Source organism: Molothrus ater, chromosome 25, assembly GCF_012460135.2.
Source record: "Molothrus ater isolate BHLD 08-10-18 breed brown headed cowbird chromosome 25, BPBGC_Mater_1.1, whole genome shotgun sequence".
NCBI lineage: Eukaryota > Metazoa > Chordata > Aves > Passeriformes > Icteridae > Molothrus > Molothrus ater.
In genome coordinates this window covers 5,089,665-5,116,519 of record NC_050502.2, presented here as the reverse complement: position 1 = coordinate 5,116,519, position 26,855 = coordinate 5,089,665, and the positions used below count along the sequence as shown (strand labels likewise).

The 26,855-nt window shown below is 54.0% G+C and overlaps 2 protein-coding genes across 2 annotated transcripts; both read left to right on the top strand.

The window, feature by feature from the left end:
• Window positions 1-5,001: 5,001 nt before the first annotated feature.
• On the top strand, window positions 5,002-8,546 carry MLN (motilin). Its single transcript, XM_036398159.1, has 4 exons — window positions 5,002-5,118; window positions 6,351-6,467; window positions 7,594-7,696; window positions 8,470-8,546. Exons 1-4 carry the CDS (start codon window positions 5,002-5,004, stop codon window positions 8,544-8,546), a joined length of 414 nt encoding a protein of 137 aa, XP_036254052.1.
• A 4,757-nt stretch (window positions 8,547-13,303) lies between these two features.
• Window positions 13,304-25,282, top strand: LEMD2 (LEM domain nuclear envelope protein 2). The gene is given in 10 exon segments (XM_036398510.2): window positions 13,304-13,935; window positions 13,937-14,795; window positions 15,934-15,974; window positions 17,012-17,087; window positions 18,290-18,366; window positions 19,011-19,090; window positions 20,926-21,071; window positions 22,011-22,112; window positions 22,194-22,296; window positions 23,385-25,282. Coding segments are annotated over 10 exon segments (2,259 nt in total). The 5' UTR covers window positions 13,304-13,311; the 3' UTR covers window positions 23,536-25,282.
• The last annotated feature ends 1,573 nt before the right edge of the window (window positions 25,283-26,855 follow it).

The window sequence follows — 26,855 nt, the reverse complement described above, 5'->3', positions numbered from 1 at the left end:
CAATAAATCCTGGGAATCTGGCATCATCCAGTCTGGGGAAATCTGCTGGCAGCTGGCACTGCTGAGCACAAAGATGCTGGACCCCTTCTGTCTCCCCTTTTCTTTCTTTCCATCCTTTCATTCTCCCCCCCAATTGTTTTCCCTGCCCTTCTTTCCTTCCTCTTTTCTTTCTTTTCCCCTTCTTCTTCCTTCTGCTTGTTTTCCCTGCTCTTCTTTCCCTCTCTTTTTTCCCTTCCTTTTCTTTCCCCCCCAGTTGTTTTTCCTGCCCTTCTTTCGCCTCCTCTTCTTTCTCTCCCTCCTTTTCTCCCCCCTCAGTTGTGTTCCCTGCCCCTTTTCCCCTCAAAAGCCCCCCCAAAAACCATCTGGGGCTTCTTCTGGTGCCTTGGTGTTGGTGCTTGCAGGGCTCAACCTGATCCATTGGTGTTGGACATGGGAACAGGGCAGGGGAAGGAGGGAATGAGGCAATGAAAGGTCAGAGGGTGCCTGGAGTATGGAAAAACTGAATTCCTCCTCACCAAAATGAATAAATATCCCCTGGGAGCAGGGCAGGGATCTCTTTGGCTGAAATCTGAGTGATTTCCCTGCCTCTGAGCTCTCCCATCGCCTGCCTGGGGTCACAGCACCCCGAAAGGACAGTGGGGTGCCCAGGGATGTCACCCAGCCCCACGGGACAAGCCAGTCACATCCCCTCCCTGGGTGTGAGGCTGCATTTTGTACCATTCCTAAAAATATTCCTGATCCCTCAAGTGAAAACCGGGCGGCTCAGATTTGAAAACCAAAATGGGAACAGCTGAGCTGCATCCATCGCGTTTTCTCACCTCCTCTCCCTTCTCTCTTCACTCCTTCCACATCGGGGAGAGGGTGGCAAAGGAGTGACCGAAAATGTAGAGAAACCAGGCAATGAAACATTTTTCTCCTGTTTATTTCTTTCCTTATTTGAGAGAAGAGAAAGTTTTTCTAAGCCCAGACATATATTTTATTAGAAAAAGGGATTTAAATTTTTTTTTTAAATCTCAATGAAAGAGGATTGTTATGGTTTTGGTCAGTGCCTGTCCCCTCCAGCCCTTGTAGAGAAGCCAAATCCACCCAGGCTCTGTCCAGAAAACCATTTTCCCTCTCTTTTATTCTTTCATGGAAAACTGAGGCAGCAGGTAGAATTTCCCCAGTTTTGGGGTGCACAGGTCACCTCAGAGCTGGTTTCAGAGAGCTTTGGGTGTGCTGCTGGCACAGGCAGCTCGTTCTGCCCCCTTTCCTTGGCACTGCCACTGCTGCCAGGCCCAATGGACTGCACTCCACTGCCAGTTCCCTGGGAAAACGACTCCCAGTTATGCCACATGTTTAACTTTCAGAGCAAGCAGAGCTGCACTCAAACCCATCCTGCCCTCATGTTTCTGTTGCCTCTAACCTCTGCTGCCGCTTGGCAGGGGAGTTTCAGGGGCTGCAGGTTGCAAACTGTGCCAGGGATGCAGCAGGATGGAATTGTGGAATTACAGAGCTGGCAGGGAGACCTCCAGCTGGGATTTTTTATTTTCATTTATCCTGGTTTTGCAGCCAGGATGTGCCAAAAGCTGCATTTATGGACTGGGCCGAGCCAGAGCCAGGAGGTGCCTGTTGCTCCCACCTGCCCTGGCACTCCCAGACCTGGAGTCAGATCCTTTATTTTCAGCTCCACGATTCCTTCCTGTCGGAGCACTCTTGCATAATTAAGAGGTGAAGCTGGCAGGCTGCATGCAGCTAATACAGATATGATTAATTTTCATCCCTCTGTTTGATTTGGAAGGTTGTCCTTCCCCAGGCAGAAGGCTCCATCCCAGATGCATGGAAAGCTGCCAGACAGACACGTCTTGGAGGGACAGTGGGACAAGACACGGGGAAGTTCAGTGCTTTGGAAAAGTGACCTTTCTTGGTAACTCATTTGTCACTTCCCAGCACCATCTGCTGACTCTTCAGCTGCATCCATCACAACCGTGTGAAGAAAAGCACTGGAAAAGTCAATTAAAATGGGAATGGGATGGGGTTTGTGCAAATTGTTTAGGGAAGGGAGGGCTCACCCCACACTGTGTGGGCGACATCCTTTGCATCACCCTCAGCCACATTCCCAGGGAGGTTTCCAGGGAGCAAAGCTGAGCTGGAGTCTCTGGGAGCTTTGTGATAAGCTGGGGAGGATGCCCAGGGATCCAGGAAGCACCTGAGTGCTGGACACGAGGTTTTTCAGGAGGGCTGTGTCCCAAATCGAGCGTTATTGACAGCTGTGACAGCAGCAGGTCCCTGTGACACCTGGTGTGCCCGTGTCCTATTGACTGGCTTCAGTGGGGCCAGGTGACAAACAGCATTCCCAGGTGACAAATGGCATTCCCAGGTGAGAAATGGCATTCCCAGGTGACAAATGCCATTCCTGGGCTGGGCAATGGCTGTTCCCCATATCCCTCCCCGGGCAGGCAGGAATGCTCCCCCTCTCCCAGCCCCTGGAGCCCGTGGATGCAGGAGGATTTCATGGCTTCCCAGCTCGTGTTTCCCTCCTGCTCCTCGCCTGGCGGCTCCCAGACTCCCTCAGGAGCAGCACCAGGATGTGCCTGGCCTGATCCCAAACCCTCTGGCATCAGCTCCTGGCTGACGGTCCTGGGCGAGCATGGATGAGTTGTTGCTCAATTCCCTCCCTCTCTCAGCACCTCGTTTGTCTGGAGAGGGATGACAGTGCAGGATTTCTGTTCCCGAGGGGGATCGGTGTGCCAGGCTCAGTGAGGATGGGAGAAGGGGCCACTTGAAGGCTCCAAGTGGCAATTTTGATATTATTGTGATTTGCAATTACAGTAGAAATATAATTGACACAGGTGTCATTGTAGTGCTGGGACATTCACATCCTAAGAAACTCATTCTGCAGGTTCAGTGTCTAGAAACACAAGCCAGGGGAGAGGAATTTCTCTTAAAGATGGAGAAACTGAGGCAGCAGCTGATCTGCCACAGCTGTGGGACCACCAGGAACAGCTAAAGAACGTGGGGAGGGAGCAGAAGGGATCTGCCTGGAAACGAGAAACTCAGAAAACTCCAGTGCAGATAACATTCCCTGCCTGGGAAAGCCGTTTCCATGCAGGCCAGGCAGCTGGACAGGGTCACAGGTGAGCGACTGCAGTGCCTGCAGGGGTTTATAAAGGGAGGAGAAGCAGCAGGAACACCCAGGTGTGACAGGAGGGAGAAGAGCTCTGACCTCCAGTGTCCGTGGCTGCACTCCCAGGTAGGTCTTGGCAGCTCTTGGCCACAGCAGAGCCAGCTCAGAGGAGGAGGGAACGAAATCGATGCTGAAACAATGGGGAAGGAGCTTTTTCCCTCATCCCCACCTCGGGAGCACCGATTCCAGCAGCTCCTGCCTCCTGTGGGCACCTGGCAGACACTGGGCACTGCCACGGAGCTGTGGGAGCCCCAGTGCCCTCTGAGCAGGCAGAAAATGACCCTCAGAGACAGCTCCTAGGGCCAGGAATGGTTGGATTTTTGGGGAGACAGGTCAGTAGTGAATGTCCTGTCATTGTGCCAGCTGCCCACCCCTCCTGCCCCCAGGCTGGCACTTGACTGGGTTTTGAGGGGTGTCCCAGCCCTGTGTGCCCTGCAGTGCTGATGCTGAACTCAGGATCCTCCTGCTTTTTGCTTTTCCCTGTGGAGCTGGGAAGCAAATGCACCAAGTGCTCTCTGCCTGGAGAGGTGCTGAGCTGGAGATCTCAGGGCTGGAATACAGGTCCTGCTTGCCAGGCAAGGGAGGGCTCTCAGCAGGGCTGTTTCTGAGTGGGGAGGTCTGTGTGGGTGTTTTTCTGGGAGAAGAGGGAGAGAATCAATTCCCAAAGGGATTAGCCAAGAAGAGATGAAGGAAGTGACTGGGTGTGTTTTCTTTGTATTCAGCAGTATTTTATTTATTTATATATTTACTGCAGCGATAGAACAAATGAAAAAGCACCAAAGATTGATGCTGCTGAGGTTGCATTGCAAGGGCAGAGCTGGAGAATTCCTGCTTGGATCCCTGCAGGAAACAGGGCTGGGACAGCCTGGGATGTCCCAGGGCAGGAGGTGGCTCTGGTGGCCCAGTCTGGGTGGGCAGGGGAGATGGCACCAGTGCAGTGCCCAGGGCAGGGAGAGGAGAGGGTGTGACTGACAGGTGCTAAGGAAAGGGAATATTTATTAACTTCCACTGGCCTTTGGTTCAATACCAGCTGATATTTATGGGAAATCTAATTCAGGAGTCAAATCTAACTTAACAATGTCTTCTCAATAATGTCCAAACCAAGAGGTTGCTGAAACTAATTAAGGATCAGGCTCCAATCAGGTGGAGAAGTTAAGCTGTAGGACCCAGACTTCATTAAGTCTGTCCAGAGAGAATATTTTAATATTTAAAGAGAACATTCAATGTTTACATAAGTCCTTTCCTGAGGTGAAGTCACAGTTAGATCACTTCAGAGGTGGTTTTTAAAGCCCTATATTCCAGGCTCAGACAGAAAACACCTTTCCCATTTCCCTTGGATTCAATGAGGCTTCTTAAGAGACCCAGTCCACCCAGGAAGGTTTTCAGTGGTGAGGAAAATCAAACCAAAAATTTAAAAACCAGCTGGTTGAAGGATTTTCTCTTTACAGCACCTCTGTCTGCCATGCTGGGATTGATGGGTTTGCTCTGGAGGTGTTCAGGTCTTAAACCAACACAGCTGCAGGGCTGAGGCTCCAGAACTCAGGGAGGCTTGAGCAGTCCTGAAGGGCTGGGCTTGAAATCCTTGGAGATGTTGCTCAAGAACAAATCTGTTTACACAAACAGCTTTGAGAAGAGAATTGTCAGTCAAGGCACTTCTATTCTCAGTCAAAGCACTTCTATTCTCAGCTCAGGAGCAACTGGAAGAGTAAATATCCCTCAGGTGGGCTGGGGCTGAGCTGGGTTGCAGCTGGTGCAGAGCCAAAGGCGTTTTTGTCACAACTCCCTCTCCACTCCTGCCCTGGTGTCTCCTTTCCTGTGCTGCCCAGGCTCTCAGGATGGTTTCGAGGAAGGTGGTGGCCAGTTTGCTGCTGGTGTCCCTGCTGTCCGTGCTGGCTGAGCAGACCCAAGGCTTCATGCCCTTTTTCACCCAGAGTGACTTCCAGAAAATGCAGGTAACCCCTCTGGAATGAATAAACCAGGATAGGTTTCTCCTGCCCTCATCCCCCAGACTACAGTGCACACCAACAGGAGACACTGTGATATCCTTCTCCCAAAATCCACGGCTTTGGGGGGAGGCAGAGGGGATTTTTAAGGTGTGAGACAGAAAGGGAGAGCCTGGACCCCCCCTACCAAAGGTCTGCCACACCTGTGGGGGTGTCACCTGCAGTCCCTGCGGGTCCTCTCCCTTTCCTGGAGCTGGAATTCTTCCAGAGCAGCTGCAGCCTCCCATCAGCTCAGCGATGGCTCTTTTGTTGTAACAAATAATTAACCATCCCCCGGCTGGTTGTCACCTCTGGGACGTGCCGAGAGAACGTTTTTCCTTTTGAAGTGCAACAAATACCGTTGAAAGGTGTCAGGCAGGCTCGGAGACGGCAGCTTCTGAAACGCAGCCCCAGCGAGCTTCCCCCGCACTGCCGAGCCCCTGGATACCGGGAGAAATCCCATTCCCAACACCTCCCCCTGGATAACAATTGCTGTTTGTGGGGAGCACAGGCATTCTTCAAAGTCCTTGGGGAGGATGGGGACACACACGGGCTGTGCTTGTACCCCACAGCCCTTGCAGCTCCGTGTCTGCCAGGGATTGGGGTTTTCTGGATGAACAAAGGGGAAATCTGTCTGCCTAAAGGCTGTCCCTGCCCCTCCTGTGCTCACATGCTGGACACTGAGCAGGGGCCTGTGCCACATTTGATGTGTCCTGCTGTGTCTGTCACATTCCAAAGCACCTCTGGCTTTTCCCAGAGGGTCCTGAAGGCAGCTAAATAAACGGGGATGGGCTGACATTACAGACCTGCAGAAAGGCTGGGAAAACGCGACCTCTGCACACGCAGGGCTGGTTCAGTTTCCTTGCAGTGCTCCAGCACAGACCCAGGCCAGGCTCCGTGGGACAGCTGGGGAAGGTCCCAGTTCTGCTGTCAGCTCCATCTCCTGCTGACAGGGCTCCGCCACCACACGTGGCTCCTGTTTACTGCAGACCCGCACACCCTGCCCCCAGCACTGCTGGATTTCAGTCCCCAAAGGCCACTCAGGCCACAGCTGATGGGCCCTTCTCAGGAGGATTCCACCACCTCGCTGGGTCTGTGCCCAGCACTGTGGATTCCTGACTGCTGGGGCAGCACAGGGTGGCTTTGCTGCTGCTCCCAGCATCACCAGCTCGCCCCCTCTGCTCTCTGCCCCGAAACTGCAGGAAAAGGAGAGGAACAAGGCAGGGCAGAAGAAATCCCTGAGCTCGCTGCAGCAGCTGGAGGAGGAAGGTTTCCCTGAGCAATCTGGTGTGGATCTCAATGCAGCCAAGGCCCTCCAGGTATGTGGAGCCACTGGACTCTGAGAAGCCCACGAGGATATGCAGGGGACAAGGAGTCCAAGAGATGTCCCCTGCCTGCCTGCTTATATCAGAGAGAAGTTTTAGCTCCACCCTAAATTATCTTGGTCTTTCAGCAGCCAGGTCACCCCTGAGATCCAACAGCTTCTCCCTGAGGAAGATGAGAACAGCTTGAGGTCTCTTTGCCAGGCAGTGAAGCCCAGCCAGGTGCAAGGCAGGAACTCCCAGTTCTGCTTCAGCTCCTGCTCGGAGTCACCTCTGGCCCCAGAGTTCTCTGCACTGGAGAGGCCTTATTTAAAAACTTGGGCTCCAAGTCTGTACACAGAGCAGAAAATGGGCAATTTTAGGGATTGAAGTGCCAGGCTAAGCCCTCAAAGGCAGACTTACCTGGCGAGCTAAGTCTGAAAATTGTGCTTTGCCATTTGAGCACAGGGAACGTTTTCCTGTGTGGGCAGTGCAGGGAGCTTGGCCATGCTCTGCCAGCAAAAGGAGGGTGCAGGTCCCCCCAAACAGGGACAGATCCTCTGGGACAGACAGCAGGACCAACCAGGCTGGAATTTGGCCGAGGCACAGCTTAATGTGCAGCTCCTCCTGCACTTGTGATGCACCAGCACTTGGTAACAGGATTTAAACAGCAAAATGCCCAGTTCAAAGTGTGAAATATCAGCACATCCCTCAGCTGGCCAGCACCAGAACAGAGCTCTTTGCTTCAGGCACAGCTGGCTCCAAGTCCAGCAGGCTGGAGCAGGACCACAGCTCGTCCTCAGCTGTTGCTAGGGCAGGAGCTCTGCAGGCTCAGGCTGGAAGGGTCCATGTGCCACACAGTGGAGGATTAGAAGGTTCAGAAATTATTTTCTTTGCATCCCTGCTGCCAGGAGGTGCCTTTATCTGGATTTCTGAGCCAGCCCACGGGTTATGCAACAGCACTCTGAACAACTCAAGAGTGTGTTGCCTTCAAAATGTTGCTTTTCCCCATATGAGGCTCATCCTCTTCCCTCCAAGTCCTAAACCCTCCACTAACTCGATCCAAGTGGGGTCAAAGCACCCCAACCTCCCTCCCTCTGCTCCCCTCACCTTTTTGTTCTGACTTCTCTGGTTTCCTCCACAGCAAGCCCTTCCTGTCAGAGCTTGGCTCACCCCAAGGCAGCTGGAAAAATACCAACATGTCCTGGAGAAACTGCTGGCAGAGCTGTTACAGGACACCCCAGATGGTACTGTCAGAGGGTTGATTTCTGCCTTGGGAATTCTGCCTTTCCTTCTTCTCACCAGCTCATCAGCACAGAGATATTTATATTCCCCAGCAGGGTTTTTGTGTCGTGTTTGCTCACTTTGTGGAGTCCTCAGATCCCAACCACTCCTGTGTGCACCCTTCTGGAAAGGTTATTTCCTCCTAAGGTGCTGCCCAGAGCTGATATTGACTGGAAGCAGCAACACAACCCTTCCCAGCAGCTCTGTTTGCCACTTCCCTGCTCCTCCTCCTCCCAAAAAGTCCTCAGTCTCCAGGGAACAATTTCCAGCAGAGCTTATAACAGCAACTGTACCTGCGAGGGAGCTCAGCATGTGCAGCCAGCTTGGAACACCTCGCTGCCTGCACGGGGGCTTAACACTGACACTTAATTACCCTGCAATTTGCTGCAAATCCTCCTTTTCCTTTGGGAAATCGTGTGTGGGAATTGCAGCAGCAAATATCCAGGGGCAGGCTGTTGTGCTGCTCTTCCTGCCTGCAGCTTGAGGGATGGTGGATGGGGCTGTCCCTGAGCCTTTGCCTTTTCTGGGATGTTTAAGCCCAGGAAAGGGGGTCCAGCTCTCCCTGTGGGATTGCTCTGCTCTGCCTGTGCTCATCCCAGTTTGCCTCTGAGCTTTCAGCTGGGGAGCTGAAGGAGGAGGAAACAACACATAAATCTGGCGTTCATTCAGTCTTTCCAGAGCTTTAAGGACACTTGTGCTTTTCTCTCTTTTCTATTTAGCTGACTGATATCTGCAGGATCAGAAGAGAAAGTGATGGAGCTGCTCAAGCTGAAAGACTCCACTTATGTAAACGAAATTCGTGAGAGAGATTAACAAAATCTGAGGTGATTTAATAAATGTGCAGTGTAATTAAAAGGAGGATTTGTGTCTTCTGTCCTGCAAGCCTCTCAAACAGAGGGGGAGTGCCCAAGGTGGGAAAGAAGACATAGGAAAGGCTCCAGGTTCTGGGGAACATCTCTGTTTTCCTGAGCCCTGCTCTGAGAGTCCTGAGGGAGCTGGGCAGGGGCTCAGCCTGGAGCAAAGGAGGCTCAGGGGGAATTTCTGGCTCTGCACAACTCCCTGCCAGGAGGGGACAGCCGGGGGGATTTGGGATCTTCTCCCAGGGAACAGGGACAGGAGGAGAGGGAACGGCCTCAGGCTGGGCTGGGGAGGCTCAGGTTGGACATCAGCAGGAATTTCCTCATGGAAGGGGCTGCCCAGGGGGGTTTGGAGTGCCCATCCCTGGAGGTATCACTTGGAGGTGGCACTGAGTGCTCAGAGTAGGCACAGGTTGGACTCCATGATCCTGGAGGGATTTTCTGACCTCAAGGACTCTGGGATTCTGTGAAGGTGTGTGTCAGAGCCTGAGGAATCAATCTTTGAGGAGTTTAAGTCTTAGCCCTCCCTTTTAGCAATGAGGGAAACTGAGGCAAACCGTTACCAAGTCTCCTGGCCAAACTGGTGACACAAGGGGGGGACCTGTGTGTCCCTAACTCAGTTCCCTGCTCCAGGAGGGTGCTCTGGAACATTCCTACACTGCTGGAGAATGCAGGAGCCCTGCTGGGCAGCCCCTCCCTGTGCCCAAACCCCTCCTCTCAGCCTGGTGCTGTAAATCCACCAGCACAGTGAGGAGCAGCTGTGCCAGGCACAGTGTGAGGGAACTGCACTCTGCCCTTTCTCCTGCCTCTCAAACACACCCCAAGTTGAAATCCTAATTCCACTTGAACATCCTGCTCTCCATTTCCATACCTTTGGCTTATCTGAGAGCTACTCCTCTCTGCTGGCAGCAGGAAATCCAACATATGTAAAGTACGGATGGATGAGATCAATGGTATGTACGTGAATATATCCAATTCCAATCCAATTTTATCCTCCCAACCTACCAGGAGTTCTGTTCTCGCTGAGCTCATTCCAAGAGCTCTGTTTGTGCTGGAACAACACCCCTCGGAGCACTCTGCTGCAAGCAGCCCTGGGGAGAGGAGAAAGCTCCCAATGGGTAATGGAACAGGCAGCGTGCAGTGGATTACAGCTCTAATGTTTGATCCAAAGGCACGCTCCTTGTCCAGGGACTGATCAGCTCCAGGAAGCTCCCAGTAATGCTGAGGCAGTGTGAGCTGTGGAAGCTCTGTAATGACTCTGAGTGGGAGGGAGATGGGAAATAACACATTCCATTAGGCTGGGAGTGAGAGCAGTCTGGGCTGCAGGAGCTCCATCTGCAGAGGGGTGATATCCATGGAAGAGCTGGCATGGCAATCACAGGAGGAGCTGTGCCACGTTGACACCAATGTGCAGCAAGGTCAGAGTCGTGTTCGCTTCAGAGGGCACCTCTTGCCTTGTTAATTCAGAGACACCCAAACCTTTACTCCGGGTTTGATTCTGCCACGTGAAAACAAAGGAGAATTCCCCCTCAAAGGGAAAACTGCCCCCAAACCCCCTCCAGAAGCTCCACTGTGGGTCAGAGCTGTCCCTGCAGCGTGCTCTTTTCCCAGCCCTTTCACTCCCATCATTCTCTAGGCTAACACGTCCTCTGTGCCATGCAGGAAGGAAAGTGATGGAAAGAAAGAAGGTGAACATGAGCCTTGTGGATTTGCTCTCTGGACCATTTCCCACTGGGGTGATGGTGGGGCTGACGCTGTGGAAAATTCCAGAGGGAGATCCACCAGCAGGACTCTTACCCTTGGACCCAGACAAGCTGCATCAGCAAGGGCCAGCTTTGACCCCTGCCATGGATTTTCCAGTGGCTCGTCCCAGTTGTCCCAGTTATAAATGAGCTCAGGATGTAATGGCTGGTTGTGACAGAGACCACAGGAAGCCCTGTCCTGTCCTGCAGCACCAACTGTGGTGTCCAAGCAGGCGCCAAAGTACACCTTCAACTTTTGGGAGTAAATTCCTTCCACCCTTAGGGGCCTGAGCAGGAGAAGCAGAAACATTTCCACTGGAAATAGATGGAGGGACCTCAACCAGCCCCCTCCAGGCTGTCAGGGCTCTGCTTCTGAGTAAGAAGGAAGAGTTCTCCAGGTTTCAGGACAGATCTCCATTTCCCCTGCCCTGGAAGGTGCTTTGGCAGCCAGCAGCACCCAGGTCACACCTGCAGACAGGCAGGAGAATCTGCTCCACCAGAAACCAAACAAGAATTTCATGGTGGGACGAGCAGCCCAACAGTTGGGGGAAAGAGGAGGGAACGGAGTCACCTCTGACTTGCTAGGGAACTGAGCAGGCCCAGGGCAGGCAGAGGGCTCTTGGGTCACACCTGTGCTGTGGCTGTGAGTGACAGGGTGACAAACGGGCACAGTCAGCTCCCAAGAAAGCCCTGACACTTCCCGGGTGCCGTATGCAGGGCTGGCACCCAACAGCCACGGACGGGGATTTCAGCAGCCCATCAGTCAGTGGTGGAAGGTTCAGCTGTGGGGTTTGGGGTGCAGCCATGCCCTGCTCCAGCACGGATCCGTTCCCAAGGCTCTGCTCACACCAGCCCTGTCCCCAGGCTGCCAGAACCGGAGCAGCCGGCGCGGCGCGTCTGCTCCTCTGGCATGGGAGGCACTGCCAGCAGCTCTGAGGCAGCTTCTGGGCTCGCAGGGAAGGTGGAGGCTGTCCCTCCATGCTGTCCCAGCTTCCCACAGCCAGCTCCGGCTCTTTCCAGCCAAGAAACGCTTTTTGCAGAGCCCATCTGCAGCCTCGGCACTGCTCGGTGCTCCCAGAGCTACGAGGATGATGGAGGGGCTGCAAAAATAGAAAATCCACTGTCAAATTCAGCATTGGCACTGTGGGCAAGGGATGGGAACAAAGATTGCCCATGGGGATATAGGGTCTGACATGTCTGTTCCTGCTGCTTTCCCTGTGGGGGCCAAATGCCTTCCAGGGAAGGCAGGGATTCTCCCATGGGAAGAAGGGAAAGGGGTCATGGATTTCTCTCCACAAAGAATCGGCATCTGATCCTGCTGAGCTTTGGTGCTGCCAACCTCCTTCTAAGGAGGAATCACAGCTTTCCCCCCATCCTCCAGCTGTCCAACACCAACCCATGTCTTCCTCTCCAAAGATTGTGTAATGAGGCTGCTGGGCCTGGGGTAATTCCCATGGTGGGCAGAATCACAAATTGAAAGGATAGGTTTGGGCTTTTGTTGCTGTTTTCTCCAGAAAAAGGTGAGTTCATGTAATTCCCAGGTTTGCACCAGCTCAGCCAGCGCGCAGCTGCATGCCCAGGCAGAGCTTCTGCAAAGTGAGAGCTGTGAGCTCACAGGATCCGTGTGATAGGAGCAAATTGGAATTTTTTATTTACATTAGGCCCCTCTCCACATCATGAGCTGGCAGAGGAGCACTGAGGAAGCTCAGCTTAGCGCATTCACACTTCCCAGCACAGCTGAGTTTGCTCTTTTAATGGGCTCCCTGGCCTCTGCTGAGGATGTATTTGCTGTTGCCAACTTGACAAACAAATCTCAGCATCTTGTTGCTGCTTTCTTGGATAAATTGGGAAAAGTGAGGTGAGCTTTGGGGACGTGCTAAGGAAGAGGGTTCCTGAAAGAAGGATTAGTGACAGGACAAGAGGATATATCCTCATGCTGTGCCAGAGGAGGGTCAGGTTGGACATCAGGAGGAATTTCTCCATGGAAATGGTTGTTAGCATTGCAAGGGGCTGCTCAGGGAGGTTTGGAGTCCCCATCCTTGGGGTGTCCAAGGAAATCTGGATACAGCACTCAGGTAAGGATCGGTCGATGGTGTTGGAAGGATTTCCCAGCCTCACTGACTCTGGAATTCTGTGATTCATGTCGGGAAGGCACAGCTCAGCTCTTTCAGCTTCGTACTCCTCTAGAAACCTCCTTCTCCCCACAGGTGCCATTCCTGAGGGACCACAGCGTGTCCCACACCCCAGTGTCACACATCCATCACCTGCCATGGCACACAGCCAGCCCTCAGCACCTTCAGCACTGCTGCTCCATTACCTTTAATTAAATTCCAACATGACGCCACCGTATTTCAGCCGCTTTCATCACTTTCTTTAGCGGCGGCAGCAGGAAAAAGCAATTACTGTTCATCACAGCTGTGCCAAAATAAATTTACAAGTCAACGCTTGGGTTTGCTGTTTTAGGTGTGGGGCGTGGAGGGACCCCCCCTTCCCAGGAAATATTTAATGGATCTGGATCCTGGTCCTGCCTGAGGTTCTGGCAGAGCTCAGCAACTGGGCAGCGATGATGGAAACGCGTGTGGGGGTGGGAGGTGGTTGGGAGAGGGACATTTTTTGGGAGAATGGCCCTAAAAGAGTCAGAACATCAGTGTGAGTGAGGCAGGAGCTGCCCCACACAGTGATGGGGGACAACCCATCATCGACACCGGCTCATCACGCAGATGAGGCAGCTTTCGCCTTTTGCTTTCCCCATATCTCCCGCTTTTCCCCGGTCCTGAGGGAGCGGCGAGGAGCGGGAGCTGCTGCTCCCTCAAGACACGGAGTCCGCACCCCCTTGACCTTCCCAACATGGCGCCCGCCCCCGCGCCCTTTCCCCACACGCCCCGTGCCCTTCCCAACATGGCGGCGACAGGGGCCCCTCCCAAGATGGCGGCGTCGCTTCCCGCCCGCGGGGCGCTTCCGGCGGGGCCTAGCGCGGCCATGGCGGATCTGACGGACGCGGAGCTCCGCAAGGAGCTGCTGGCGCTCGGCTATCGCCCGGGGCCCATCACCGCCACCACCCGCAAGGTCTACATCAAGAAGCTGGGCTGCCTGCGGGCCGAAGTGGCGGCGGCCCGGCGCAGCGGCCGCACCGCTCCGCCCAGCCCGGGCCGCTCCTCCGCAGGGCCGCCGCAGGCCTCGCCCTCGCGGCAGCGCTCCGGCTTCACCGCCGCGGCCGCCCGTGAGAGTGAGGAGGAGGACGAGGAGGGGGAAGAGGAGGAGGAAGTGGGGCGGCCGCCCGCGTCCCGCTGGGGGACGTCCGGGGAGAGCGGCGGGCAATCCTGGGGGGACCCCCGGGGGTCCCCGCCGGGCCGGGCCGGAGGCATCAGGGTTGAGGGCGGCTCCTCCCGGGATAGCCTCGGGAGGCTGAGCCCTTCGGAGCAGTGGGGAACGACTGTGGAGAGAGGTGGCGGTGGGCTGGGGGCATCCCTGGCCGGGCACGGGGGGTTCAGCTCCTCCTCGCAGTGGGACACGTCCATAGAGAGGAGCGGGGGCCTGGGGGCGGACAGGGCCGGGGCGCTGAGCTCTGCGTCCCACTGGGAGACATCCAGAGATGTCACAGAGCACGGCCAGGGGGCTCAGCCAGGGGCTGGGGACCACCCTGGATGGGTTTCGGGGCTCCTCAGTGCAGTGGGGCGCCTCAGAGAGGAGTGGGGGGCTCAGCAGTGGCCTGAGACCCACCCTGGACAGGTTCCGGGGCTCGAACTCCACGTCCCAGTGGAGCCCCTCGGCAGAGAGGAGCGGGGGGCTCGGCAGCCGGGCGGGCTCGGGGTTGGATGGGCTTGGGGGGCTGAGCTCCACACCCTACTGGGGCTCCTCGGCGGGCTCCAAACCCCTTCCCAGCGAGGAGAAATCCAGGAGCCATTGGGGGACATCGGGAGGGGGAATTGGCTCCTCGGCAGGTTCCAAACCCCTTCCCAGCGAGGAGAAACCCAGGAGCCATTGGGGGACATCGGGAGGGGGAATTGGGGCGCAGAGCTCCCGCGCTGCCTGGGACACGGCGGGCGAGAGGAGGGGGCTCTCCTCCAACAGCTGGTGGAGACGGGAGAGGGAGGTGACCCCCAGCACCCAGTGGGGCTCCTCGGCGGCCCCAGGGAGGTTCAGCAGCCTGTTCAGGAGAGGGAAGGAGGACCTGGCTGCCAGCGTTGGCAAGGAGGCAGAGCGGGACGCGGGCAGCAGGGCTGGGGGGCTGATCCGGCGCTTCCCGTGGCGGGCAGCCAGCGATGGGGGGCACGGAGTGACCCCGCGGACAGCCCTGCTGCGCTCAGCGCCCCGGGCCCAGCCCGAGGGAAAGGGGAAAGGCCTGGAGTATTACCTGTCCCAGTTCCTCTGCTTCGCCAGCTTGGTGCTGCTGCTGATTTTTCTGGGCATCCTCGTGGTGAAGATGGCTGGGTCAGGCTGGCTGGATGGGAGAGAGGAGAGGTGTACGTGCACTGGTTTAATTCTCGTTTAAACTTTATGCCTCACCTGTCTTCCTGCTTTCCCTTTACTGCTTCCATCCCCATCACGTTTATCATTCTCATTGCCATAACCTGACATCTCTGTTTCTGTCCCTTTTCCTATCTTTCCTTTCCTATGGGGAACCTTGTTAGTCATGGGAAGCAAATCAAAACTTTGCTTTTTCCAAACGAGTTTGGCCTTCAGTCCCTCAGAACCATGGGGTTTATGTGGAGCGCCATTCCTGCTGGGCCAAGGATGGATTTTATGGTGTGACACGAGGTCTGGGTAGTACCTGGGGTGTGTTTTTGATGTTCCCTCTGCCAGCATGGCCCTTCCCAGCCTTTATTCTGTCCAAGGGAGAAGTGCAGCAGATCAATTCAGCACTTCAGGTGTGGCAGAGTTCTCTTCCATGAGAAATGAAAAGGGGTTTCCCCAGCAACGGGTTTTTAAGGCAGAGTTCCCCAGCTGGAACAGCTGGAAATGGGGATATTTCAGGCTTTGAGCTGAACAAAGAAGGGTTTGGGGGCTGATTTGGGAAGGTGCTGGTCCTGACCCTGGGCATTCTGTGCCCTTGGTGTGGGCTGGGAAAGCTGCTGCATCCCCAAAGCTGGGATAAAGCTGCCCATTGTCACTGGATTGTCCTGTCCCAGCTGTGACAGGGGCTCTGGAGGCAGGAATGGTGCCCAGGTTTGAGTTGTGCCACAGGTGCCAGGGCTGTTCAAGCCCTGCAGAGCCCAGAGCTGCAATCAGCCCTCCAGGGGGGTTCATTTCCCTCCATGGCTGTGCTGGGATATTTCAGGTGACCCTGGTGGGCAGCAAGAGGCAGCCCTGGAGTGTAAAGATCACCGTGAAGCTTCTCAAACAGGAGCTGTTAAAACATCCAGCCCCAGTTTTCGCTCCCCAGCTGAACACGTTCATCAGCTCCATCATTGGTGTGTTTTTCCTCAGAGCTGCTCCCAAAGCAGCTCCTGGGGGGGCTCTTTGCATCTCCAGGTGCTACCAGGGGGAGATGAACAATAGCAGAACCAGGTTTTAAGTTGAGCCTGCTTTTAAAAAGATAATTATTTTCTTGATCAAAGCTCTTGTTTGCAGCCAGCTAACTCACCCTCTTCTCTTTCCTAGTTAATCTCTTGCCTGTGGATTGTGACAAAAGAACGGATGATGTAAGCATTTATTTATTTATTCTCAATCTTGTGAGCTCTCACAGAACAGTGATTATTCCAGGTAGTCTATTCCACCCATAACAGTATCACTGTAAAATGATTCGTTCTGTCGTTTTACAGAAAAATTGGGACTTGATGAGTTGAAATTAATGGGCCAGATGAATTTAGGAGTGTGCTTGAGACTCCGAAAGATAAAAATTTAAATTCCCAATTACGTGAATCAATTTCTTTTTTAACAGTTGTACCAGCAGTGTTATTGGTTTGCAATAAAGCTGTTTTCAGCTTTAGCAGTGCAAGATTTAATCCAGCTAATTCCCTGAGCTCCACTGTGGAGTGCCTGCACAGCCCTGCTCCCTCTGTCAGGATGGAATTTTGGAAAAGCTGGGGCTGCCCAAGGCCAGGTTGGATAGTGGATAAAGTGGCAGGATCCCTTCCAACCCAAACCATTCCAGCATTCCCTGTGCTGGTTTGGATGGGATATTGGGAATAAATCCTTCCCTGGGAGGGTGGGGAAGGGCTGGGATGGAATTCCCAGAGAAGCTGTGGCTGCCCCATCCCTGGAAGTGTCCAAGGCCAGGTTGGACAGGGCTTGGAGCAACCTGGGATAGGGGAAGGTGTCAGGGGTGGAACTGGGTGAGCTTTAAAGGTCCCTTCCAACCCAAACATTAGGAGGGAGAAGGTTTTGTGTTGGATTCTGAGTTCTGTGTGCTGGGAAGTTCTGGAGGTGGTGGATCCATCTGTGGGGGTCCGAGGCTGGTGCTGCAGGCTGGGCTGTGGGTTGGTGGCACTTCACAGAATCCCACACTGGTTTGGGCTGGAAGGAACCTTAAAACTCACCCAGTTCCTCTGGGCAGGGACTTCCAGAAGGTGGAAGGTTGTGTCTGGAGCATTCCCCTGCTCAGGAGATGTGCCTGGAGCTGGTGGTGCAGGACTGAGCCAGACTCCAGTGCTGTAGTTGTGTCTGGTGTTGGAGCTGCACTCCCACTGTCCCCATGGCACTGCTGATGTGTGTCCCTGTCCCTGTCTGTGCCCTGCAGTTCTGCCAGGCCAAGCACAAGGACGTGATGATGGCCATGCTGCACGAGCTCTACAGTTACCTGTCCATGCAGGCAGGTGAGTGCCAGCACATCCCCACCCTGCTGAGCTGCAGGAGCTGCCTCTCCCAGCTCCTACTCGCTCCTGTCCCACCCTGGAGGGGTTTATGGAACAGGCAGTTCCCTTTGAGGACTTCTGAGGCAGAGAGGGAATAGGAAAGCAGGGGAAGGTGGGTTTATTTTTGTTCTGAGTGGTGCTTGGCTGATGCACGCCTGTCACCCTGCCTGGGTAAGAGGGCCTTGTTTGTACTTGAAGTGTTGGGAGTTTCAGGTAGGATTGGTTGGGTTTGTTATTCTTTTCTACCAACAGCTTGAAATTGTCTTCAGGATAGAGACAGGAGTGTAAACTGATGTGTTCTTCCACATGAAGTGTCCTAAGAAATTGTCATTTCTGCTGAAATGTGGCGGCAGACGTGCGAGTGCCTCTCCTGTTCCTCACCACAGAGGGACAGGCTCTCTGAGACAAGGAGCTGACCCAGCACAGTCCCTACTCCAGGAGTAAATCCAGCCCATCACTGGTATTTTGGGATGGAGTAGGCTGCTAGAAATCCACTGTATGAGCAGGGACTTGTTCAGCAAGATCCACAGCAGTGGTAATCAGTAAAAGGGATTCAGTTCCATTTTCTGCATTTCAGACCTCGAGGCTGAAACCTTTGGATACTGAAGCTGCACAGAATTCCTAAATCTTTTCAAATCTGACTTCGGATTTCCACCAGAGTTACTTAGCACATTTGTTTAGTCAACTTGGTGAGGCAAGATTTAGAGGATTTAGTGCCTTGCCAGCATTTCTGTGCCTGGGTTGGAGGCAGAGCTGTGATTTCAGCTCCTTGGAGGCATTTTGAACACTGATCATTAGCTCCACCACACCTGTTACCTGGTGGCAGCTGTGGTTCTGTGCTCTGCAAGGGGCAGGAGCAATACTTTCCCCCTCATTGTGTGTTCAGCAGCTCTGAAGTGTCAGCTTTGATTGCCCTTATCCAGCAGCAGCTCTGAAGTGAGAGGTTTGATTGCCCTTATCCAACCTCAGTGCAGTGGCTGAGCATTTTATTAATAGTCATCTGATCTGCCTGCAATATAAATCTCATCCTGGAATCATTTTGCTCAGGGCTGGGGCTGATAGCAAGGGAGAGCATTTCTTGGTGTACATTCAGAGCCTGGTTCTGAGCTGTTCAAAGGCTTTTTTTACAAACATGATTTTTTTTATTTGACTTTTCTTACCAGGTAATTTTGAATGTGGAAACCCTGAGAACCTAAAAAGCAAATGCATTTGGGTTAGTGAGGTGAAGGATCATGTGCTGGTGAGTGGGCTCTGAGCAGCTTTGTTACAACCCAGTGCTTAGTCTCTTATAAAGCAATAAATAATAGACACTAAAACAATTCACCATCCATTTTGCTTCCTCATCCTGCTTTGATTCTCTCCCATATCTCTCACTTCCCCTTTGGCCAGTCCTGTTCTCAGCAGTTCTTTTGAAATCATTTTCTCCTCCATCTCTGATTTCACCCCCTGTAAATCTTAATGGTTTGTTGTTTCACTGGAGCCATCAGTCTTGTGCAACCAGAAATTTCCCTGGATTGAGGGCTGGGCAGAAGAAGGATTTTTCTCTACTGCAGAGTGTCAGGAGACAGACTGCTCTGATCCAGCATTCCATTTCTTTCCTGGTAACCTGTCAGTAAGATTATGTTGTATTTAGTGGTTAGCCCTAACAGTCTGGGATGTTGTTATTTCACTGAGTGCTTCATGCATCATCTCCCCAGTCAGAAGACTTTAGGCCAGGCAGATCTTCAGGCTTAGTTCTCCTCCCTCCAGTTTGCAGAATCCTGATAAGAATTAACCTGGGTTCAGCCCCTATGGAATGAATTCTCCCACTGCTGTAATGAAATCACGTTGGTCAGTATTTTAAATGAATGGAAGGCTAATCTTCTTATGGCTTCCTTTGCACAGAATGTAACTGGCAGTTCCTCACAGAAGTTTGAAGCTGCCCTGCACTGGATCCTGAACAGCAACAAGGATTTGGGAATTTGGTGAGCAAAAACCCCCTGTGTCAAAGTTAGGGATCTGCTGATACTGAACAGCAGCAGGGATTTGGGAATTGGGTGGGCAGGAGCCCACTGTGTCAAAGTTGGGCATCTGGGTGTTGGCTGGGGTGGAATTTGACAGGGTCAGTGGTGCCCTTCAGCCCCCAGAGCTCGTTGGGCTGCAGCAGGTGGGCAGGGATTGGCTGTGGCTGAGCTTGCTGGGCAAACATCCAAAGGAAAAGTACAGCCCTGCAGCAGGGTGGGAGCTGGGCTTCCTCCAGGAGTCTCATTCCCAGCCCAGGCTGTGGGACACAGGTGAGAGGGAGGTGGGAGGTCAGGGCTGCTTCTGGCCATCCGTGGTTGTGTTGTGCCTCCTGTGGAGAGCTCCTGGTGTCCTGCCCATGGTCCTGTGCCTACAGCTCTTCCTTAACTTGCCCACGAGGTCACTTTTCCCAGAGTCAGCAGCCATCATCACCTTCCTCTGGGGAGCGTGGGCTGCCTCCAGTCTGCTCTAACTCTAAAGCCTTAACAGTTGTTTGCATTTGCACGTTGCTAAATGTGTCTGTGATTAAGTGAATTGCAGCAGTTGTGGTGCTGGGGTTGGTGGGCAAGCTTGTTGGAATTCCCACTGCTCCATTTGCTCTTAAATATTCCTGCAGCTGCTGCTGTGATCCAGGGATCAGACAGCATCTGCTGCTTTGATTCCTGGGCTCTGCAAATTCCCAGGACGGGGCTCAGCTTCCTTAGGGGCAGGGCTGGATTTGTAGGTGGGCTGGGATGCAGAGTTTTCAAATTTTATGTTTTTATACTCCAGCACATTTCCAGTCAGAGGCTGTGGGATACAATATCCTCCCACTTTTTATTTTGTTAATTAGCAGCTCTGCTGGCTGGTCCCCAAACAGCTCTGCTTCCCCAGAGCCAGCGTGGCAGCATCCCCAAAACCCTGCCCCTGGCATTTTTAACTACATGAGATTATTTTTTAGTTGCTAGTCTGAGATGCAGGACTGAAAATGAGCTTTGCACTGGGTGATTCTGCTGCATGTTTTAAATATTTCCGTGGAATTTGGGTTGTAAATAAGAGCAGGGGGTGGGACACGACCGTGTGTGTGCAGCTCCTGCAGAACCCAGAACCAGCCAAGCTCTCTGCAGTTCATGAGCTGAGCACCTGTAAATTAGCAAACCCCTTTGTCTAATGGGCTGTGCATAATTAGGAGCTTAAAAAATACAGTCCCCTTTGTTCCATTCCCCTGGATCTGCTGGCTGTCCCTTGGACCCCTCAGTGCCTGTGTGCTCTGGGAATGGCTCAGTGTGGAGTGAGCCTGGGTTTGGGAGCAGCAGCGCTGCAGGGAGGGGAGCTGAGGGCTCTGTGCTGGTGCTGGGTTTGGGAGCAGCAGCGCTGCAGGGAGGGGAGCTGAGGGCTCTGCAGGGCTCTGTGCTGCTGCTCTGCCACTCTTTGAGCTGCCCCTGCTCCCAGCCTGGGTCCCCCAGCTCCCACTGCTGGGGCTGAGCAGTGGCTCTGACTCAGGGAACGTTTCCATCTCCGTGCTGGGAGGTGGGAATCCAATTCTGAGTTCAATCTTGTGCACGCTGAGAGGGGCTGTCAGAGAGGCAGTGCAGGGATACTCAGCGTGCCAGTGGGAGCTGCAGCCCTGCTGCCTTCCTGGAGTCACATCCATCCCTGGCTAAGCAGCCAGTCCCCCAAATGTTCTGGCAGGAGGCTGTGCCTGGTGTGGGGGCATTTCCTGCGAGCAGCTGCATCCGCAGTCTGGTTGTTCTCCTTGATTAAAGACTGCAGTCGCAGCCTGCTCTCTTCAATGAGATTTTCTTCCTCTTCCCATCAGGTTGAAAGGCAGGGACCTGTCAGAGCCTGTTTCCAGCGTGGAGGAAGTGTTCTGCCTGGAATCTGCCCATCCCCAGATGGGGCTGGGCTGCCGCTTCCGCCGGGCCGTGGTCACGGCCATCATGAACCTGTTCCTCTTCTTCTGGAGTAAGTGGCTCTTGGGGCTCAGCTGCAGGGATGAAGCTCTGTGATCACACATTGCTCAGCCATAGGGAACACCTAACAGAGGTGAAATAAATCTGCTGATGAGTTAATGTCTAATTAACCTTTGTTCTGGCAGCACGGGAGACCCACAGCCCTCCTCTTGTGCTGTGAGTGCTTAAAAGTTGCTTTAAATCAGGCAGCTGATGAGCTCTCTGGGTATTCCTCAAGTGCCAATTATTATGGGCTGCAGAATAAGTGTGTTAACTTACCTTAAGGAGTCAGTTTTTCTTTTTTTCTTGCTCTAAGCTCCCAAGTCCTCCAGCCTCTTTAATAATGACTTGTAGCATTTCAGGGTTGGAGGTTTTATTGGAATAGTCTGTCACGCCTCAGCTGAGACAGGGGTTTTACCCAGCGAGGTGATAACGAGAGCTGTGTGACTGCAGGAGTTTCTAATCCAACCTGACAGGGAGGGGTGACAAGGGACAGTTCTGTTTATTGCAGACACTGAAGTCCTGCTGGGGGCATTGTAAGTGCTAAACCTTCCATACTCATCTCCTGCATTTTGGGCTGCCACTGGAGTCCCAGGCTTTATTTCCCTATCCAGCAGCTCTCCAAACCTGACAGTCTTCCAGAGTGATCCTTGTAGGGGAGGCCTCTGGCAAAGCCTCCTCTGGGATTTGCAGACCTGGGGCTCTGTGGTTTCTTTCCTGAGGGCAGCTCCGTGCTGAGGCTTTCCCAGCACCTCATCCCACACCCACAGGTGCTCCTGTGCCCCAGAGGGGGCAGCACCAAGGGGTTTTTGGGGTGCAGCTGCTCTGGGATCAAAAGTAATCACTGGGATTCAGTTCCAAGCAGGCCTGGGTCACAGTGTGAGAACTAAAACTGCATCTAGCAAGCACACAGCTGCCAGTTCCTGAATCCCCTTTGGTTTTATTCTCCTAGGTCTGATAACCCTTTGGGGCATCCTGCTCTACCTCCGGTATCGCTGGCGGAAGATGGAGGAGGAGGAACAAGCCATGTATGAGATGGTGAAGAAGATCATAGGTAGGAGTTGTGGGAGCACAGGGAGCCCTGCTGTGCTCCTGCAGGGTTGGGCTCTCACTGCTGTGTCCTCCTGTCCTCCAGCTGTTGTCCAGGACCACTACAAGGAATGGGAGCGGAATTTGGAGCGTTACCCCTACGTCGGCATCTTCCACGTGCGGGACAGCCTGATCCCTCCTCAGAGCAGGTGAGCTGCTCTGGGCACCCAGGAGGGCTGGAAGCAGCAGGATGGGACTCAGCACAGCTCCAAAATCAATCCCTGCAGCTGCTCTGCAGGACAAGGCTAGAGCCTTTGGGTTGGGAAGGGCTTGGGCACAGCTCAGGCTGTGCCTGCACCTGGTGCAGATCAGTGTGCCAGCCCCAGAGCTGCTGCTTGCTGCAGTGCCACAGGTGTGTTGTCACTTGTGCAGGGCCACAGGTGTGTTGTCACTTGTGCAGGGCCACAGGCGTGTTGTCCTTGCTCTGCCCAGCAGTACCTGGGTTTGGTTTGCTTGGACCTGGAGCTTCAGGTGTCCTCTGCTTCATCTGCTGGGTGTCTGGTGCTGTCTCCTTTCCCAGCCATCCTGCCTGGCTCTCCAGACTAGAACAATTCCCATGAGCTGAACAGGACATTGGGGCTCCTCTGCAGTGATTGTGTGCCTGGAAAGGGGCCAGTTTGAGTTACACAGCTGGGAAGGGAGCTGGAGTGAGATGATTGGGTTTGGGGCTTTCTCAGACAGGAATTGTGGTTGAGCTCATTGCTTTGTGGGTGGTGGGGCTGCAGGGCTGAATCCTCGTGCTTTCCTCAATTTCTGCAGGGTTATTTCTTGTGTTTTGGTTAAATGGAGCTGCTTTGTCCTCCTGTGAAGTGTTAAACATCCTCCCTCTATACCAGAAATGGTTCCTTTTCCTGCAAGGGATGACTGCAGCTATTTGAGCCATCCCTGGTGTGAGATGCTCAGGACAGCTGGATCCAAAGCTGGGGTGAACATCAGGGTGTCCCCCTGGCTGAGATCTCCGTGTGCAGGACAGGGGAGGGTGATTTGCTCATCGAGTCCCTTTGCAGCACAAATTGAGGCAGAAATTCAGGGCACTGACAGAGCCTCTCATCTTCCCCCCAGGCAGGATTTGTGTGGCCATGCCCTGGTCTGAAATCTCTAAACCAGAGTTTTGTTTGATGCCCTTTTCTGCCTGCACAGGGAACAGCAGGCAGCCAAATCCACAAGCCCAGTTGCTGCAGGCACGGAAGCACAACCAACTGGAGATTCTCATTTATTTTCTTGCTGTTCCTTGCAGAAAAAAGATGAAGCGGGTGTGGGAGAGAGCCGTGGATTTCCTGGCTTCCAACGAGTCCCGGATCCAGACAGAATCGCACAGGGTGGCAGGGGAGGACATGCTGGTGTGGAGATGGACTCAGCCCTCGTACCTGTCGGATTCTGAGCACTGAGGGCAGCAGGAGGAGCAGCAGGGTGGGACATGGACCCTGTGCAGGCCTCAGGGCCCTCGCTGGTGGTGGGAGGAGCAGGGCCTGGCCCAGGCTCTGTTTGCTCTCGCTGCTGAAACTCTCCAAACAAACACGATCAGGGCAATGCTGGCTTGGAAAGAAGATGGGCTTGAGCTGGTGGGAAGCTGGGATTGCACCAAAGTGAGCCTTCCACAGAGACCTGGCTCCCGTGGCAAACAACCTACAAAGAATAACTGCACACCCCTCTCGAGGGCTGGGGGGCTCTGCCAGAGCCTGGGGGTGCAAAATTTGACCTCAATTCTGCAAAGGCCAACTGGTGGCAGAGTCCATCAGGGAATGTGCTGAAAGAGAACATTTCCCATGGAAACATTAGGGTGGCAGTTGCAGGCGTGTCTTTGTTTGTTTTTATCAGTGCAAAGACAATGAGGAAGCACTTGCTGCTTCCCAGCAAGGAAAATGTTTTGTGTTGGCTTCATCCATCCAAAATTGGGAGAAGGGGAATTGGGTGAAGGTGGGCTTGGAGAGAGGGGGGAGCCTGACGTGCCTTGGTGGTTTGGGCTGGGCTGGGGGTGGTGGAGGAGAGTTTGTGACCCTGTTACACTTTTAAGTCTGCAGTCTGTGTGCTTTTTTATTTTTGGGGGGCGTGGGGGGGGGGGAATTTGGGTGGAAAATAAAGGATATAGGAAGCTTCTAAAGGTGCTTTCCTGTGGCTGCAGCCCAGGACTGCTCCGTGGCTGTTCCAGAGCAGCTTTGGGAGGGCTCTGAGGCCTCAGGGCTCATGTTTGAGCTGGGCAGCTGCAGTGTCTGTGTTTGTGTCGGAGCAGGGAGGTGCCAGCTCTGGGATTGTCGCTGCTCCTGCAGCCCCCTGTGGGTCCCAGGAGCAGCCTGGCTCAGTCCCAGTCCTGCTGTATCGTATCTCATGTCTGTAATCACTTGGTTACTTCAGCTTCTCTTTCTGTTCAGTGAAGGAATGTTTGTTTCCCAGGAAATGGCACCAGAGTGTGGCAGTTCAGGCTCAGCAGTGGAGCTGCTGCTCTGCTCCTCCCAGGGCTCTGCAGCAGCTCCTCAGGCTGCAGGACCCAAATCCTTTGCTGGCCTCGGGCAGGAGGAGTGCAGAGCGAAGGCAGCAGTGATTTGAGCCCTGTGGCCCCTGGATGTTGCTCTCCCTGAGGACATCCTGGGGCTGGATGCTCAGATTGCCCCTGTCCAGGTGATGCCACTCCAGGTGTGCTCCTTGTGCCTGCTCGCCTGGCAGAGTCTGCACCTCTCCCCACGTGGGTGGAGCTGAGCTCTCCAGGAGCAAAACCAGGAGATCTTTCCCATTAAATGGGGAATTTCCTGCATGGAGGGGGCTCTTACCCCAAAGTTTTGGGTGTGGGTGTTTGGGCTGGAGACTCAACAGCTCTCCTAGGCAAGGACCAGCCCCCTTGCACTGCAATAAGTTGGGAATGAAGGTAACCTTGATTCTTCCCACATGTATAAAGATCATCACTGCTGCCAGAGAAATGCTCTCAAACACCGGTGCCTCTGTTCTTAAACCTTTTTAAACTCTTGCTGGGGTTTGGGTGAGCTTTTATAACCGTCCAGAAGCGCAGAGTCAGGCATTGCTGTCATCCTTTTTGTATTAAACCTGGTTTTGTAGAACAAACTTCAATGGCTTGGTGCTGTTTCTATGTTCCATTTAGCTCTGTAAAAAAATCAATATCAAAAATAAATTTATTACCAATCATTTACTACTTTTATTCGTGCTGAGACATCACAGACTGTCCCAAGTGCTTTTGCTTGGATCAGGTCGAGCTGCAGCTTCTCCCAAGCTCTGGGGTGTGGCAGGAGTGGTTCCTCACTGCTGTGACTTCTGTGGGAAGGGGTGACTCAGTTTGGATGAATTCATCTCATCCTGCGGCTCTGGGTGACAAAGGGGATTTCCAGTGGCACAGGAAGGGGGTGGCTCCACGGCTCTGTGGCCAGCAGGAGCTGCCTCCTCTCTGCCTGCGGTTGTTGCTGAGATTTGGGAACAAAAGGGAGGGAATCAGTGCGAGGTTGGTTCTCCTCAGGCCCCACATTCCTGGTGGGATGCTTTCACCCAGGTGAGGTTGCTAAGTTACAGCTGGAATCGGTTCCAGGTTAGGAAATAGTGCTGTTGGAGCCATTCCATGAGCCAGGGGCTGTGACTGTCACCCCCACCGTGTCCCCTGCTCCTCTCTCCAGGCTGGAGCAGCCCTGTTCCATGCCAGACTGGACTGGCAATCCTGGCAGTTTTCCTGGGAAAAGCAGGTTCTGCCCTCCTGCCCCGCTCCCCTTGCAGCCCCCACTGCCAAGCAGAGCTGCTGAGGGCCCTTTCCCACTTTGCTGCAAAGTAAATTTCTATAATGAAGCACATTTCTATAAATAACTCATCCACTGGAGCTGCTGCACCCCCTCCCTGTCAGGGAGGCAAACGTGGCCCAACGAGGGCTCTGAAACGAACCCAGCTCTTCATCTTTTCCTTTCCTGCTTCCATTTAAAGCCCTTCCCACGGGATGTTTTTCCTGCTGCTGACAGGACAGCTGATGCTGCACCTTATTGATGGGCACGGAGTCAGGGCACGGGGCCAGTTCTCCTGGGGAGATCCAGGGGAGCTGGGAAGCCAGGCCTTGGGAATCTGGGTCTTTCTTTCATCCTTGTCTTTCATCTCAGCCTCTGCCCTCACCAGCAGTTTGATCCCTCTGCCCCTCCTGAGCCGCTTTCTCCCCTCCACTTAGTGGGAATTTCCACACCCACCAATCCTTATCCCAGCTGTGGGGTTTTCCTCCCCAGCATTTCCCCCATGGCATCCCTGGGGGCCCCAGGCCTGGCCATGGCTGTGCTGAAGTCCCCAGGTTCCTGCTGGGCCCTGGGGGTGAGAATGGGCACCGTCCCCTCCTTGTCCTGGGTGCTGCCCAGGCTGGCTGCTCCTTGTGATGCCCTAAAAACCACATGGATCCCATTTCTTTGGGGTGCAGGGCTGGCAGGAGCCCCTGGCACTCGCTGTCCAGGACAGGGGGGAGGACAGGCTGTCCTTGACGATGGCTGCAGGGGACAGTGTGGCCCTGGCAGGAAGCTCCCTGGGACTTTTCCATTCCCATCACGGCTCCCAGCTCTGACGTGGCCCTTTTCCCGTTGGCAGGACTGGAGCTCTGGATCCACTCACCTCCTACCCAACTTTGGGCAACTCCCGGCCTTCCCCTCCTTTTGCCCACACCCTTCCTTTGGCACAGAGGGGATTTGGTGGCCCCCAGCCCCTGTCACCCCCTGTGCCTCTCCTCCTGCATCTCCCTGGGTGG